General features: G+C 48.0%; 1 protein-coding gene across 1 annotated transcript in view; it reads left to right on the top strand.

The window, feature by feature from the left end:
- Positions 1-16,454, top strand: part of slitrk6 (SLIT and NTRK-like family, member 6) — a 20,836-nt gene extending 4,382 nt beyond the window's left edge. The window contains exon 2 of the mRNA XM_079734113.1: positions 12,470-16,454. Coding sequence (XP_079590239.1) covers positions 12,485-15,136 — 2,652 coding nt within the window. The 5' untranslated portion in view covers positions 12,470-12,484 and the 3' untranslated portion in view covers positions 15,137-16,454. The remainder of the gene's footprint in view (positions 1-12,469) is intronic.
- Positions 16,455-17,953: the final 1,499 nt, after the last annotated feature.

Genomic DNA, 17,953 nt, shown 5'->3' on the forward strand with positions numbered 1-17,953 from the left:
TTTTAGTGACACCAAAAGTGGGAGTGTCCACCGTCCTAGATGTATGATGGATAGATTGTTTGCTTGTAATGGCCAATCACACTTACACCTTGTGGCATTATACTATCCCTTTAACTGGAGTATTTTATCCAATAATAAGCCTGTAATTATTAGCAGGTAGATCTTTAGATCTCTCAGTCCACTGGGTGGGCTGGTGGAATGATCTATCCATCATACATCTAGGTGGACGCACTCGATTGTGATTTCTCTAAAACACAGGAAAAGGCAGATTTTCAAACGGCTTGTAAAGGCTAACCATAATCCCAACTGGTGGCGGTGTAGAAGTTTCATGACCTGCGGGTTTCGCTGCGGTCGTTTTTTCTCAATGACAATTTATTGCGTTATGACGTCAAACGTTCCAGCACACGCTCTAACTTCCTGCCACTCTAACTTCCTAAAAATTGCATGTTGTGATTAGTGGGACAATAACTTAACTGTGAGTTTTGGACGATGACTTTGTAAATGCGGATTTTGTTTTGCAAAGAGGCCAAACTGTCCGTTTGTAGTTTATTTTCACACAGGGTAACTAGGTCAATCAGCCACTGTACTGCTCCGATTCAACTTAGAAGATATTTAATAAAGTATTTGTTTAAAGTATTTGCAGTCTGACGCCCAGTGAGTTCACGGTTTCGGATGAGCAGCTTCAGACAGGATTAAAACAAATGTGTTTTCCATAGGTGGCTTAAACACATTGCTGGTAGTTAAACAATCTTTTATACACCTACTCAAAGTCAAAAGTACTTGTAGAACCAACTCCCAAATGCTAATCATGGCTGTAATGTTTCAGTGAAGCCCTTATTGTGTTTAATCCATAATTTATAACGCAGTGAAACTTCAGCCAACCTTATTTAGTCTTCTCTCAGCACTTGGTGTCGAGTTGAACAATGAAGGCCAGCAAAAGTGTCCACACTTGTTAAGTTATTGCACAACAAATTATGTCATTTTAGCCGAGCCAGAAGAGAACAAAAAATAAAAACCTGTAGAGTTAAGAAGGGGCGTCCTGAATTTATAATGTATCAACGTTCCGGCCCAGTGAAACATAAAACATCAAGGTGCTTAAATAATCCCTGCTGAAGAGAAAAGAAGAAATAAATGAATGGAAAATCAATGAGCAAGAAGACTTAGCCTAATTGCTTAACGAGGTCTTCCAGGACCCCCCCTAATTGCAAGAATCTGATAGTGCTTCCATTTAAATTTGAACGGCTTAATTTACCTTCGACGTTTGCCTTGGCGTCGCTATGATTTTCTCGATGAAAGGTCACGATGTTAATTTCATAACAGACGTCTATTTTAGTTTTTTTCATGTTCCCGGAGGTAAAAGCCAACGGGAAGAAAGAAAGAGAGAGAGAGAGACAGAAAGAAAGAGAGAGAGAGAAGTAAAGGCATCCATATTCTGCTTGTGTTTTAATTGGCTACCAGGTCAACGCAAAGACACACTTTTTATTTTAAATATTGAGCTGCATGCAGTGGTTGGCAAGGCAGAGACTATCCCACTCTGATTTAAGAGTCCCTACTGGTCTGAATTGGATTTATAGCGATGAATTATCCGCGATTATTCCTGTCTGCACCTGCTCCTATGTGTATATATTCTGTATGCTTTACTAGCTACCTGTCATCATGGTAGTATTATTCACAACTTATACTTTACTATAGTAAGCACCATCCAATGCCATCTATATGGAAACCGATCTCTCGGTGTAGTTAATCTCACTGTGTTTAAAACTGATTAAATTTTACTGAAGTGCTACAACCTCAACAGTTTACTCAAGCGTGAATGCCTCCAAATGTATTGTCGTAGTAAAAAAATACCAAACCATTTAAAGTGACCATGAAAACCAAAAACACATTTTTCATTTGTACGTGTGGTACAGAAAAGATAAGGTATTTTCAGAATTGTTCCCACCGATTTGAACATGAGCGTAACCATGGCAGTTCTTTGTTTGGCTGAACGGTCGCTGGGTGAATGGCACAAGTCTCATCATAACCCAATATATATATATATCTTCTTTTGAAGGACTAATAGCTTGATTTACCTTTGGGCTCTCGGCGAGGTCACGGTCAATCAACCGCATAAGAGCAAGCGATCGATCCCCACGAGTTATAAGTAATAAACAAGGCCATGGTTGAATCCAGGGGCAATCCCTCCAATCAGCAGAGGGATCAGCATCAGAATGTTGGCCTGGAGGAGGGTCTCACCGCAGATAGATTCGGGGCGATATAACCCTCCTATTGCATGTGTTTTCCCATCGCCTTGTGACAGACAATGTGATGTTAAGTTATCATTCATGATGCCACCATCTCCCTAGAGGCAAAGCAGGGGTACTACACATGGTACTTAATGAAGTACTTGTATGTTGTACGACCTTGCACTTAAAAACAGTGTTTAGCAACATGTAGTATCTTATCCTAGCTATCTTTTTTTGTATATGGGGAATGGGTTAACCTAGTTATTGTTAGTGCTTGGCATTTGGTTCTATGAACATCCTTAGTGTACCCACAGCGATATATTGTTGTTTCTCTTTCTACCGACAAATGTCAAACAAATTGTAAATCACTTTGGATCGGCCTGAATGTAAACGTGATTTTTTTAAAAAAAACAGTGATAACATTAACATTATACAAAGAAGTAACGCTTTGTTTTGAGTGATATTTCTACTCTGACACAGGGGTTAGTACGGACGGCAGCTCCTGGTAGTTTAAGCTAGCGCTACAGAGCGATTAGCGACGGCCGAGGAACGGCTAATGGCCGTGGTAAGAAACAGCCATCGTTCTTTTATTGGCCGTGTTTATACGTCTCACCTCGTGCACATTCCTAGGGGGTGGGGTGGACTGGTTGAAAGAAAGGAAAAAGACTGTCTCGGACCGAGCTGAGAGAGGTTCTTAACATAGGCCTCTCTGTTTTCTCAGACATCATGCAGTCCATCTAGTACGTATATATATATATATTAATAAATACGTTTCCATGTTTTCTAAGCACTGTCATCTTCACTTCGAAACAGTAAGCAGCAGAAGCTGTCAAGTCATGACAAGCAGAGAAGGCCCTGGGAAAAACATTCATGTACGTACACTATATATATATATATATATACAGTAAGTATATGAATGCTTTTGTGTATATATACATCATAGACCTCTTAGATATAGAGAATCTGACTTCGGAGGCCCTGGGCGATCATCAGAACTTCCGACTTTCTTTCCGATGTTTTTTCCGTTTGATTCCTCCGGTCGTGTCAGCAACCCCTGACAATCATTCACATGGATATGTTTTTTTAATCTCCTGACCCTCATGCCTGTCTTTCTTACGGACGATCTAGACATACTTTTATTTATGCAGAGAATCATAAGACCGCAGTCATCCACCACTCAGAACCCTGAAGGCGTTCCCGATAAGTAGAATCATGCTTTAGAGGTTAAACGTTCATTTAATGCCTTTTATAAAGGGGCCAACAGACAAAGGTTGATGAAGAGATCTTCACAATGATTGCCCGTACAGCACATCCTGTCTTCTGTGGATGTGGCAAAGTTCAGCAATAATACCGGCGGGTAAAGTTTTTAATCTCATTATCCGGCGATGCTCAATTATTTTGTGCTTTGATTGATAGATTTGGAGTTAACTTTGTTGATCCCACAGGAAATTAAATGACGCAGACGCTATGCAGGGAATGATTTAAATAAATGTAATTAAATTTAATATGGAAGAAATAGGTATATAATTGAACACAGAAAATACTGTTTTAACGTTATTAGGTAGTTTGCATTCATTTTGTGTTTATTTTGTGTTCTGTGTTACACCGTGGCTGAGTACGCAGGTTTGGTCCCCGTGCGCAAACGCACGCACGCGATCAGGTTTATTCCTGTGTTGAGGCGAATGCGCGCACACACACAAACGCACAAACACTCGGTCACGCACACACCACACACGTATCGCTGGCCTGCTCAGTGACGCTAATGCGTTGTGCTGTTCGGGCTGCACCCACTTAATTATGCGTTGCTTTCCTCCTTTGCCGCGTTTAAATGGCTTTTATTCTCGGAGGGACCTCAGAAGACAAAGAAGAAACAGGAGGAATAAACCAACAGACGCACTCTCTCTCTCTCCTTTTGGTTTTCTCTCGCTTCCCCTCTTATTCTACGGCTTTTTCATCTCTCCCTCTTTCTTCACCTCTGTTTTACCCCTCTCTTTCTCTCTCTTCTTTGTATGCCTCTCTCTTTTCCGTCTCACTCTGTCTCTCTCATTTCCGTCTCACTCCTTCTCTCTCATTTCCGTCTCAGTCTATCTCTCTCTCTCTCTCTCTCACGCACACGTTCATCCACACACACACACATTCATCCACATACCGAGCATGCACACACAGCACCCAAACAAAAACAACACACACACACTCTCACTCGCTCACTCTCTCACTCCCACTCTCACACACACACAACCACACACACACACACATCCACAAAGACACACACACAACCATTCATCCACAAAGACACACACAGACACACACACACACACACACAAGACAGCATACTACTATTAATAGCCCCTATTATGCATGCCTTTCCTACCAAAGACAGGTAGAAGGCCTGCCCACCGAGAACACTAACAAAGCAACTGAGTCTTTGTTTGTTTAGCACATGCGAACATGTGTGTGCACGCCGTGTGTGTGTGTGTTTGTTGAGGACGAGTACAGACCGACCAAGCCTTAAACAGGCCGGTGTGCGTGTGCTGAAACCACATGGGTGGGTGCATTAGCAGAAAGTATCTGTGTGCGTTTGTGTGTGTGTGTGCGATCCTGGTTGAAGGTGTGTTTAGACTTGCTTAGGGCTGCGCGGGGCGCTGTGTTTACGCTACGACCAGCTAATGGCTTGCCGGAGCGGCTCCCTGACTGACTGAATGACTGGCTGGCTGGCTGGCTGGCTGAATGCCTGATGTTAGCGTCCTGGGGTCTAACCAGCCGCCGCTGGGTCGGAGCCAAGATGGACGCCTGAGAATGGCTGCTCCTCTCCGCGTTCCGTCGCTCTGCTCCTCCTCGGCCTCTCTCTCTCTCTCCCTCTCCCTCAGTCCCTCCCTCTCAGGAGGTAGAGCGCGTTGGCTGGTAACCGGAAGGCTGCTAAGTTCGATCCCCGGCTCCGTCTGTGTTGAGGAGTCCCTGAGCGAGACACCTAACCCTGACTGTGGATGTCAGGCGGTACTTTGAAGTGCTTTGAGGGGCCACTGGTTAGAAAGGCACTGAATGAAATGCAGCTAATTTCCCATTTATGATGGGGTTGGAACCCAAGAAAATACATTGAATCGATTTTTCGTTAAGAACGGGATGATCGAAGGTCTGCTCACTCTGGGTTCATTTCAGTTGAAATCCAACCCCTGATCCAACGCGGATTTGCTTAGGATTCAAACCACCTAGCCACCAAACACTACACTGCACTACTTTTTACAAACTTTACATACGGGTCAATCCGGTCGCGTTCCTCCCTGACACCGTGTTGGCGTCACCGAGGCCTACAGAAGCAAACACAGTGGGCGGTGCTTGGGGAATCGCTCCCGTCGGATAGCAGGACATCTAGGGCACTTAACAGACGCTTTTATCCAAAGCAACTTGCAAACCGTTCTTGCACACATTCACACACTGACGGCGGTGTCAACCGTGCAAGGCCACAGCCGGCTCGTCAGGAGCAGTGAGGGTGAGGCGTCTCGCTCAGGGACACCTCGACACTCACGGCTTTGGAGGAGCCGGGGATCGAACCAGCAACCTTCCGGTTACAAGTCAACCCTGTATCACACACCCTGTTTAGTGGAACAACAGTGCGGTCTTTGTTAGTAGGCTAGTGTTCATCGCCGGGCACGGAGGGATTCATTAAAACGCGCGCCTGACAACGCAGCCGCGATTAACGAGCTGGGGGTTTAATTGTCAGTTAACGAGTGGGTCCTATAGCGAGCTTAATGATTGGTGTACTGCACTGCTAACTAATCAAATATTAATGAATGTAAATTGTCTGGCCATGTCCCGCACAGACTCCTAATAACACATAGATCATAGAATAAATAGGAGGAGATTATTAAAGTATAGGGGGTTTTACAATAGCTCCTTAAGCTATTTCTGTGCTATTTCCGTTTCTATGTCGACAACAAGAATAGCAGTAGGAATCACGAGCAAACAAAATATCGACTTTGGAGCGGTCGAATGAAAGACTTCAAGTTCAATATCTTTATTGATTCAAACGCACCACAAACATGATGAAGCAGTCACTGCTGCTAGTGTTAGAAGCTCTCCTCCAGAGTGGTAGACATTAGACGGTAATAGTGGTAGTAGTGACGGTATACTTAGTAGTAAATTAAGTGAAGGCAATGAAAAATAAATACACATATATATATTTACATTTACGTTTACGGCATTAACCAACGCTTTTATCCAAAGCTACTTACAATAAGTATAGTTGTCAGAAGAAGAGAATCAACAATAGATCGCTGTCGTTACAGTAAGGATGTTCATGGAACCAAGTGCCAAGGACTAACAATCACTAGGTTAACCCATTCCCAGTATAACAAAGATAGGATAAGATGCTACACAACGCTCAGTACTATTTTATTTTTATATGTATACACACACAATAAAATACAATAAAATAAAAGCAAGTAAACATAACAAGGGGATGTTGATACGATAATACACATTGTGAATAGTTAAACAGATGAAAACTAAATGCACAAAGTGCAGTATTAATTTATTTTTGAGTGTTTCGATGGGGGGGGGGGGGTGATCAAACCCACCCCACTGCCCCACAGCCACATCTGTCCCCCTCTCCCCTCTCCCCTACCCCCCAGAAGCCGACCCCCACACCCCCATCCCAGCACTGCAGAATCCCCGACACCCGAACCAGGGCAGGCGAAGGGATCACTGCAGGAACGGTGAAATATAGGAACGCCTTTAAAGTAACGCTTATATAAGTACCCTCCCCCCCGCCACTGCTCAGAAAGTCATACGCCAGCCGCAGTCTCCTCATCCTGCTCGCTCGTGACCTCGATGGATCCGGCAGTCGCTATCGGGAGCAACGTGGAGGGGGAAAACTTTCTTTCTCTCCCCCTTGCTCTCTCTCTCTCTCTCTCTCTCTCTCTCTCCCTCTCTCCCTCTCCCTCGGCCTCCCTCCCTCTTCATATGTCCCCCACTCTTTCTTCATGTCTCTCCCTCTTTCGCTCTCTCTTCTTCTCTCCCTCTCCCTCGGCCTCTCTCTCTCTCTCTCTCTCTCTCTCTCTCTCTCTCTCTCGGCCCCTCTCCCTCGGTCTCTCTTCCTCTTCATCCCTTGGTCTCCCTTCCTCTCTCTCTCTCTCTCTCTCTCTCTCCCTCTCTCTCCCTCTCCCTCTCTCCCTCTCTCTCCCTCTCTCCCTCTCCCTCCCCCCCCCCCCTCTCTCTCTCTCTCTCTCTCTCTCTCTCTCTCTCTGCCTCTCCCCATTGTCCTACTTTCTAACGGCTCCGCTCAGTACACAGTTGGCATCATTTCCTAATTCATCCCGATGAGTTTGGGCCCGGGCTCTATCGTTGAGTCCTGAGCGATTCATGGTTCGGAGGAATCAAAAGAAGAGGGGGCTTCATTAGTGAGCAGACATCCCCCCCCCCATCACACACAACCCCTCGCCGATGCGAGAAAAACTATTGGTTACGTGAGATGGGGAAGATCATATACCAAAAAAATAATAAGGAGGAGAAAAAAAGCAATTGTTTCTGATGCTCACACCTCTGGGACATGGCAGTGGTGAGAGGATATGTGTATGTGTGTGTGTGTGTGTGTGTGTGTGTGTGTGTGTGTGTGTGTGTGTGTGTGTGTGTGTGTGTGTGCGTGTGTTTGTGTTTGTGTGTGTTTGTTTGTGTGTGTGTGAGAGAGAGAGAGACAGAGAGCATGTGTGAGCCACGCGATTATAAACTCTGAGAAACACGCGCACACACACACACACACACACACACACACACACAAACACACACACACACACAGAGGCTCTTAGCGTTCTCTGCCTATAGGACAGCACAAATGCTGCAGTAATTGCCTGTGGGAGCTGAGAGGGTAACGGAGTCCATAGATCCTGTAATGACGTATCCCTCAACAATCACAGCCCAAAGACAGCGAGTTTGATTCGCCATGGCTGCCGTCAGGGGTGGGGTGGGTGGACGGTGGGAGGGGGATCGCTCCGCCTCTCCGCTGTCACAGGGACTGGGTTCTTAACAAGTTTGATTCCTTCGTCGTACATCGTGTGTTACAGAGCGAAACGGTCAACCCCGATCGTGTGTCCGCCATCGGCTATTTCTGTCTGCCCCCTTATCTTGGTTACATATTTTGACACTGATGAGGACAAACCAAAAAGAAAAAAAAACATGACAGAGTGACCTGAAGATAGTTTCCTATTAAGTGGAGATAATGTGGTGTGGATCCGCGTGTGAATCCCTCCGATGCTGTGGATCTGACATGTAAGGGGTTCTGTGAAACGCCTCTCACTGCGATTTCTTTACTAAGGGCCAAACACTGTCAGCGCCCACGGAGAAAACCAATTTAGCAAAACATAAGTTGGCAGGGAGGAGAGAGGCTTTTCCTTTGGAGGTAGAGAATATTATTTTTGAACAGGAGTTTATCGTTTAGGTGATCAATTTTAAACGATCTCGTGAATTACGTTCTCGGCGGTGATTCTGTGATAGGCATCCGGAAGGTGATTAGTGTTCGCTTGATTGGTCGATTAAAACGTTCCGCAGACCGCCAAGAGACAACAACTGTAAATGGATCAATCAACACTATGCAACAAAGTTATAATTATGAAAAAAACATTCCTTATTCCAGTGATATGCTTTAACAAACAATTACCTAAAAGTTAATCAACTGTCGATTAGCAGTCAACTTATGATCTACTAATCGTCAGGTTGAGTTTAGTTCACTAAATAATGCCTTTTATCATGAACACCATTAGTAAATGATTACTCTACATCAGTTATCGATTAATTAACTAGCTAGTTCATTGTTAGTTAATGACTCTTTCTGCATTACTAACGTAAATAAATGGTGGACAAAGTTAATATTATTAATGTTATTGTTACCGTATTGTGAAGTCTGATCAACAAATCGCTCAAATTTAAAGCTAACAATGTTGGGTTTAGTTTAAAGCTTCAGTTTTAAGAAAATAGGCAATAAATCCAGAGCGGACATGTCTAACCCAAGACCAATCACGTCCCGTAACGCACGCAGTGGTTCTCCTCTCACAAGAAGTGTGGATGAAGAAACCCAGCTAGTTAGCCAAGATCCTAAAACCGCCACAACCCTGCAAGTGAAGCGGCATTAAACAATGCACAGGCTCGCATTTGGGTCACGAGTCTCTCTGTTTGTCCCTTTAACGCCACACACATGCATTATTACACAGGAATATCATGCACACACACAATGACCCATTCCATTTTAGACAATTTCTCCAACACACACAGACACACACACACACACACACACACACACACACAAGCACACACACACACACACATACACACACACACACACACACACACACACACAAACACACATACGTCAGAATAGCAGAGCGGTGCTGACAGTTGTCGGGGGCCGCTGCCACACAGCAGTGTGAGTCTATGTTGCGGACGGGCAAGGGAAAAGAAAGCCGCGAGTGTCCTTGTTGGAACATGCGCGCGGTATGCATGACTTACCCCCTGGGGGGCACTTGCTCGGGTAAACTTGAACTTGTGACTTACACTGCGATCCGCTGCGATGCATGCGGCCGCCGTCCTATTATTAGCCACCGAGGGGAGCCTCAGTGGTCCTATACACGTACCACCGCAGCATTGGTTAGACGCAATAAGAAGATGGTTCCCCCCCCCCCCCCCCCCCGAATAAAGTGTGTAACACTCAAGCGCCCCCTCGGACAGGAAAGGAAACAATCTCCCGTGGCACTGCGGTGACGCTCCGCTACGAATCCAACGATGGGCGCTGTTGTTTTAACAATTTGGCCGTGCGGCGTTTGTTTCTAAAGCAGTCCGTCGACCGTCCGCTTTTATCGGTTTGTTCCGCGCTACGGTTCACTCGGCTTCCACACGGTCGCTCGGCTCTGCCGACGTCCGTCCGGCAGCAGCGAGGACGTGCCCCACCCGGAATTAATTTGTCCGGGGGCCACGGCGGGAGACTTGTAAGGGTCTGCGTCTGTCAACGCCGACGCGACCCCCTCTCACCTCGGCCGGGCGAGGTGCCAGTTCTCCCGGAGCGGCGGGGGAGCGCTCAATTATACAAATCCTTCGCCGATGAAGTCTGCGTTTCCGTTGTGCGCCGGACTCATTGGGAGGAACATGTAGGAGGTCATGTGGTGCGGCGGCAAGGCTACCTGGTGGCTAAGAGTATCACGTCGCCGAGTCGAAGGAGACAAAGAGGGAAGACGTATTGAGATAAGCAGAGAGCGAGAGAGAGAGAGAGAGAGAGAGGGGGGGCAGAAGAGAGAAAGAACAAAGGAGGAAGAGAAAGATGGAGAGAGAAATGAAGAAAGAGGGAGGGATACATAAAGAGAGAGAAAGAAAGAGAGAGAGAAAGAGAGAGAGTAGAATCAGGAGTCTCGGTGGGAGGAATATGTATGAGGCCATGTCGTGCGGCGGCTTTGCTTCCCGGTGGCTAAAAGTACCACGTTTTGTTCTCCAGCCTTTCCTCTCGGCTTGCACTGAACTCCATTATCTGCTCCTTAATGACCTGTGTCTGAATTCACTGTCTAAGTCACAGAGTCTAAGGATATTATCACGCACACCAGGATAATTCAACTGTCGACTCCCAAGGCGAAGGGTACCTGGTTCAATACCCTGCAGCCAAAGCTGTCTGCGTCCTTTGGCAATTTGCCCTCACCTCGTACCTACTCCTCCATGACCTTATCTGAAGAAGCCACTTTGGGAAGAAAAACCTCCGTATGACTGATGAATAGTACAACGAAATAATAGGAGGTAGAATTTTGAGAGAGAAAAAGTTGTCACTGGTGGGTCTCGTGATAATCAAAAGTGATGTCCCCGTCGTATGTCCTTACTTCTGTTTTACATTCAGAATAGCACCGCTGCCCAGAGGCCTTTTTGTCCTGTTTCTGAAAGGAAAAAAATAGAAATGTTCACCTTGACTTTAGATTTTAACATTATTATGCCAAAGTCAGAGTGGCCATTGGGGGCTGGGGGGGGAATCATTGGCTCCATGCCGAAAGCATACTTAGCCGAAAGAAAGACGGAATGGTCAAATCTAATGGGGCACCAATGATGGACTGCAACATATCTGACTCCAGATGGTGTTCGCATTAGTTAATGAAGATAGCCTTTAATTGAGGTCCTGTCACCTAGCCCGACACAGTCAAACAAGAGTGGTAAATTAAAACGCGGGAATAAAGTGTGAAGCGCAGTAATTAAAAGCAACAAGGGGGGGATCCATTCTCGACCCATTTTTCGCCCGTCATTATCTCAAAGATTTTTCGGAAACTACGTTGGCATGAGTCACGCTGACTCAAACGTCTTTGTTCATCCATGAAAGAAGAGAGAGAGAGAGAGAGAGAGAGAGAGAGAGAGAGAGAGAGAGAGAGAGAGAGAGAGAGAGAGGGGAACATCTAAAGGGACAGAGAGACAGAGAGAGTGGACCAGAGGAAGGGTTATTTTTCTCTGAAATGACCCGGTCGCCTCTATTGTGATTCGATGTCGGAAACGCTGTTCTTCCTTTCATTGCTCATTCTGATAGTCATGATACCCTTGGAGGAACAAGAGGGGCTCCTCGTGTCAAATCCGCTCGCGCCACCGAAAGAACCACAGAAAGACTTTCATTCACGCAGTTTTTTTTCATGGTTAGCGATGTAGAATACGATTGACCCTTTTTTTTTTGCTTGTAGAAGCCATAAATTTTTCATGAGTAGATATTTAAAGACACTACCACACTGCGTCCAATACAACGGGCTCATTGACCGAAAAGTGTTCATTTACTCATGCGTATCGTTTACCCATGCATGTCGTGTTACAATTAGAGGTGTGGTACAGCGAGGAAAACATGCACATTTGTGTGTTACAACACGCAAATATGTTCAGGCTGAAATTACTGGCGGATGAGACGTCATTTGTAATGTTTTCCATATCACCTTGATGAAAGATAACACAAAAAAAATCATTCAGGGTAAGTGTGACTGTGCTGGTGTAACTTATACTTTTACCCTCAAACTTGGTTGCCTGGAGACACACGGATATTATGTTAAGAGTATGTTTAAAGGAGTATCTAAAACGAGTATGAAACATTTAGAACGAGTATGTTTTATATGTGGGACGTTTTTCCTTTGTGGAAGATACATATTATATAAAGAAAAATTGCTTTGGGACATTGTATTGTAAAATACTGATCAACTTTCTTTCTCTTACTCCCTTCCCCCCTCTCTCATCCTCACTCTCTACCCTCCCACCCACAGGGACATCTGCCAGAAATGCTGCCCTCCATCATCTTCATCAGCCTCTTCCTCTCCGCGGCGGTCCGAGCCCAGGACACGCAGCTCTCGGAAGCGGCGGCGGCGGCGGCCATGTCCTCCCCGTCGTCATGCGACTCGCTCTGCTCCTGTGAGGAGAAGGACGGCGTGCTCCACCTCAACTGCGAGCAGAGGAACATCAGCAAGATCTCCCAGATCAAGGTCCCCCCGGACGTGCCGTTCCACCTCAACCTCTACAAGAACGACCTGGTGGAGCTCCACGCCGAGGAGATGACGGGGCTGAAGAGCGCCTTGTCGCTGCACCTCGGCGCCAACAGCATCCAGGAGCTGGAGCCCGGGGTGTTCGGCGCGCTGGGCGCCCTCAAGAAGCTCCACGTCAACAGCAACTTCCTGGTGACCCTGAAGGAGGACACCTTCCAGGGACTGGTGAACCTGGAGTTCCTGCAGGCCGACACCAACTTCATCCGGGTGGTGGAGCCGGGCGCCTTCAACAAGCTGATCCGCCTGAAGGTGCTCATCCTCAACGACAACTCGGTGGAGTTCCTGCCCACCAACATCTTCCGCTTCGTCCCCCTCACCCACCTGGACCTGCGGGGCAACAAGCTCCAGACGCTGCCCTACGTGGGTTTCCTGGAGCACATCGGCCGCATCATGGAGCTGCTGCTGGAGGACAACGACTGGGTGTGCGACTGCGACGTGCTGCCGCTGAAGATCTGGATGGAGAACATGCGGGCGCAGTCGGCCATCGGGGAGGTGATCTGCGGCAGCCCCCACTACCTCCGTGGCACCATCCTGGCCAAGGTGAAGCGCGACGTGCTCTGCCCGTCCCACGCGGACATCAACCTGGAGGAGCCGTCCAAGTCGTTGGACATCGTGGTCACCCCCTCGTCCAAGGCGGATCAGGCTCCCAAGGTGATGGACGGCCGGGATCCCACGTCGTCCCACCTTCCCGAGAGCCCCTGTGTGGAGCAGTGCTCCTGCCACAATCACCCCGTGGCGGGGTTCCTGATGCACTGTCAGGACCGGGGGATTCAGAGGGTGTCGGATATCGGCATTCTGCAGCAGAGCCCCGCCAAGCTGGTTATGACGGGAAACATGATTCAGAAGCTGCTGAAGTATGACTTTGTCACGTACGATAGCCTGGAGCTGCTCAACCTGGCCAACAACAGGATCGATTCCGTCGACAATGAGACCTTCCTCAGCCTGAGTGGGCTGAAGAAACTCTACCTTAACGGCAACCGCATCGAGAAACTCTTTTCCACCATGTTCGTGGGCCTCCACAACCTGGAGTTCCTGTATCTGGAGTACAACCTGATCAAGGAGCTCGCCCCGGGCGCGTTCAATCCCCTGCCCAATCTGCGTCTGCTGTCGCTGAACAACAACCTGCTCAGCGCGCTGCCACCGCAGATCTTCCGCAACGTGCCGCTGACCAAGTTAAACCTGAGGAAGAATCTACTCATGCATCTGCCGGTGAGCAATGTGCTGGATCAGCTGGAGTCGCTGGAGCAGATCTACCTAGAGGACAACCCCTGGGACTGCAGCTGCGACCTGCTCAGCCTCAAGCGGTGGGTGGAGAAGCTGCGCAAGGACACGGTGGTGGGCTCCGTCCTGTGTCACACGCCCAAGAAAATGTCGCACGCCGAGCTCCGCGAGCTCCGCCACGAGCTGCTCTGCCCCGGGCTGGAGGCCTTCAACGCCTCGCCACCCGGGGGCCAGGAGAGCGCCACGGCGTCGCTCTGGCCCGCCGCGGGTCACAACGGCGGCGAGGGCGCCCGCGGCCTGCTGGAGTCGCTGACGGACACCGTCCCGCTGTCGGTGCTCATCCTCAGCCTGCTGGTCGTCTTCCTCACCGTCATCTTCTGCGCGGCGGGGCTGGTGGTGTTCGTGGTGCACCGGCGCCGGCGGCGGCGGGCCAGGAAGAAGGCGGCGGCGGCGTCGGGGTCCGACGAGCCGTCCCGCGGCGCGGAGAACAACAACAGCGGCAGCAGCCCCATCCACCTGCACTACAGCATGTACGGCCAGAAGACCACGCACCACACGCTCACGCAGCGCACCGGCTCGTCCACGCTGTACGAGGAGCGAGCGCACAGCCCCGTGGTGCAGATCTGCCGCAACCCCACCTACTGCGCCCAGCACAAGGATCACGAGGTGGACGGCGGCGGGGACTACGGCCTGGACGACCTCGGCGGCAAGCAGCACCCCCACCACGTGTGCCGGGGCATCATGGAGCGGGAGAACACCTCCCCGCTCACCGGCAACCCCAACCCTCTGCTGCAGCATCCCATGCACATCGGGGGGCCCAAGTTCTGGCCGCCGACGCCCGGGGAGTGCCCGGCAGAGTTCATGACCCTGGGGAACCCAACGTCCCTGTACCGGAACCTCCTGGAGAGGGAGAAGGAGCTGCAGCAGCTGGGCATCACCGAGTACCTGCGGAGGAACATGGCCCAGCTGCAGCAAGGCGGCGCGGAGACGGGGCAGCAGGGGACCGCCGGCCACCAGGAGGAGCTGAAGCTCATGGAGGCCCTGATGTACTCGCGTCCGCGCAAGGTCACGCTGGAGCAGACCCAGAACGAGTACTTTGAGCTCAAGGCGAACTTGCACACGGAGCCGGATTACTTGGAAGTTCTGGAGCATCAAACCACGTTCAACTGACTTCAGGGCGACGGGACGATGGCCGATGGGACGAATTGAACAGCCACACAAAAACGACGTATACATATATCTATAGATCTATAGATGTGTATATTCTATAACAAAACAAGTGCCTTGTCTATTTTGTCCTCTAGTACTTTTCAGAATAGTAGAACCTATCTATCACCCTATCCACATCTTGTAGCAGTTTTAATCGTAGCACAGAATGTATTTGATTCATCGTCACGCTACCAAATTATTTGGGGGTTATTATGTTAATTGTTTTAATTTATCTTCCGCTGACTGCCGTGATATGTATCCCGTGACAGGTAAAGCATTTGGACAACGTTTTTCTCCGCTCAATTGCCTTTAGCGACTGATAAACTGTCATACTGCAGCAGAAAATGGAAATATGTTTCTGAAAGTGCTGCTGTTTTTTTGGCCCAGGTTAATGCTCTCAAAATTGGTAAATTAATTAAAACTGGCGATTGGATGAAAACTACACGGCAATCGTTTTCTTTTCAAACCATATGATACTATTTTTATCAACGCAAACGAATGGGTTTAAGGCAATGTGTGTATCGCAAAAATATAACATGGACAAAACAGGACAACAGTGATATTCCTCTGTGAACACTATTCTGTCAGCAACAGACAATTCTTATCCATTTAAAATCTTTGGGTATTTCATTTGTTTTATTTCATACCTGGTGGTATTCACCAAAACTATCTGTTACCACTTTTTGTTTTCCTTCCATTTAGTTTATTTTGTAAATGAGCACTTAAAAATGTATTACAAATTTACTGTAATCTTGTCAAATATGCATTGCACTTATCAGATGCCATACGGTAATGCATGACAATCAAACACAACGTCCTGCTGAAACACTCAAGGTTGTTTTTCCCTTCTGCCACATACCCAAAACCATGTGTTTGCTGTGGTATTTTAGACATGTGTGTGACAGTGTGTGTGTATGTGCGTGGGCATGTGCGCGTGCAAGACTGTGTGTGTGGGCCCATGCATCCACGCCTGTATCCGTGCATGGCGTGCATTTGAATACGTGTTCATACGAATGTGTTTGTAAACGAATGCACGCGCGTGCGTGAGCGTGTGGGTGGATGCTAGCGTGTGCGCGCATGCATGCGTGTGAGTGCCACCGTGCATGTGCTTCTTGACACGCTTGCCTCGCACATTTCAGTTGACACCTCCGTCTCCCTCTTCTCCTTTTTTTTTTTCTCTTGGGGGAAGCCGTTTGGAATCAAACGTCAAACAGCAATCTGCATCAATCACTCTCTCATCGGACAGATTTTCTGCCCGCCTGATTCGGGCTGGTTGGATGGACGGTGTGTGTGTGTGTGTGTGTGTGTGTGTGTGTGTGTGTGTGTGTGTGTGTGTGTGTGTGTGTGTGTGTGTGTGTGTGTGTGTGTGTGTGTGCGTGTGTGTCTGTATGAGGGGGGGTTGCGGGGGGGGGGGTTCCAACAGGGAGACGCTTGCACACATGGACCACTCGCAAATGAGCAAACTTTTTGTTTTCTGTTAAAATGCCGCAACAGACTTCCATATCGGAAAAACACGGATATCCCGAAGAAATACGCCGCGACGGACTTCAACTTACCCCGACCTGCCGACACAACGCTGCGGGTTGCTACCACAACTTACGGACGTTCGAGTTGTACTGCAAGTGTCTCGTTTTAAAAGGCCTCTCCCACACACACCCTTATAGCTTTGTTCTGGCCTTCTGGGTGCATTTATTTATTCTGAATATTGTGTATATAGTTATGCTACATTATATATGATTTGATGATTCTTATTATTATGGTTTGTTTTTTTGTTTGTGTGCCTTTAGTGCTGTACAGACCTTTCGAACGAGAAGCTGTAAATTGATACAAAAAAACAAATAAATTGAATACTACTCATGGACATAGGGGTGTGACCCCCCCGACTGTAAAACGGGTTTGGTTATTTGATTTTGAGCCTGTGCCCGGAACGCTCACCAATTTCAGTGTGAATACTGTCATGTAGATTGAGTGATGTGAGTGTGTGTGTGTTTGTATTTGTGTGTGCATGTGTAGAATATTAGTATGTATTTGGGCACGTTTGTGTGTGTGTGTGTGTGTGTGTGTGTGTGTGTGGATGTACAATATAAGAATATTTTTTTAGGAAGGTGTGGACTAGGATTGTGTGTGTGGATCCCTGTGTCTGTCAATGTATGTGTGTGTGTGTGTGTGTTCGCACTAATAATGTGCAACACCCTACTCATCACCCATTCATACCGGCTGATTTCACCCGTGCGGCTTGGCCCTCAGAACACACCAAACACCAGCCCGGTGTGACCTCAACTCAAACGATCCAGAAAGCCGAAGCGGCATTTACACGTTCACTTGTCAGAGTGAAACCTATCAGTCACGGCAAAGCGTTCCCTGCAATGTCAGCGTGGAACCATTAGCTCTCGCACGCTCAGATTGCCTCACCCCTAGGCGCTCTCTCTCTCCCTCTCTCTCTCTCTCTCTCTCTCTCTCTCTCTCTCTCTCTCTCAGCCATGGATGGTGGTTGTCCAATAAGGGGCAAACTCAATCCCAGAGAACGTGGGCCGAACCCAAACGTAATCATCCCGGCTGTCACGCCGTAATGGATGCTCCAATTGTGTGGTCTTTGTGCGGATAGAAATGTTTCAGAACACGTGTGTGTGTGTGAACTCGTTAGGTGTTTTAGGGTTGAGGAGGGGGGGGGAAGCCTTGGGGTCTCCAAAGCTACCAAAAGTTCCCTTGTGTTATGGGTTAACTTTGTGTGTTTGTCAGTCTTGTGTGTGTGTGAATGTGTGTCCGTGTGTGTGTGTA

Source organism: Pollachius pollachius (assembly GCF_949987615.1).
Source record: "Pollachius pollachius genome assembly, chromosome: 4".
In the NCBI taxonomy this organism is placed as follows: Eukaryota; Metazoa; Chordata; class Actinopteri; order Gadiformes; family Gadidae; genus Pollachius; species Pollachius pollachius.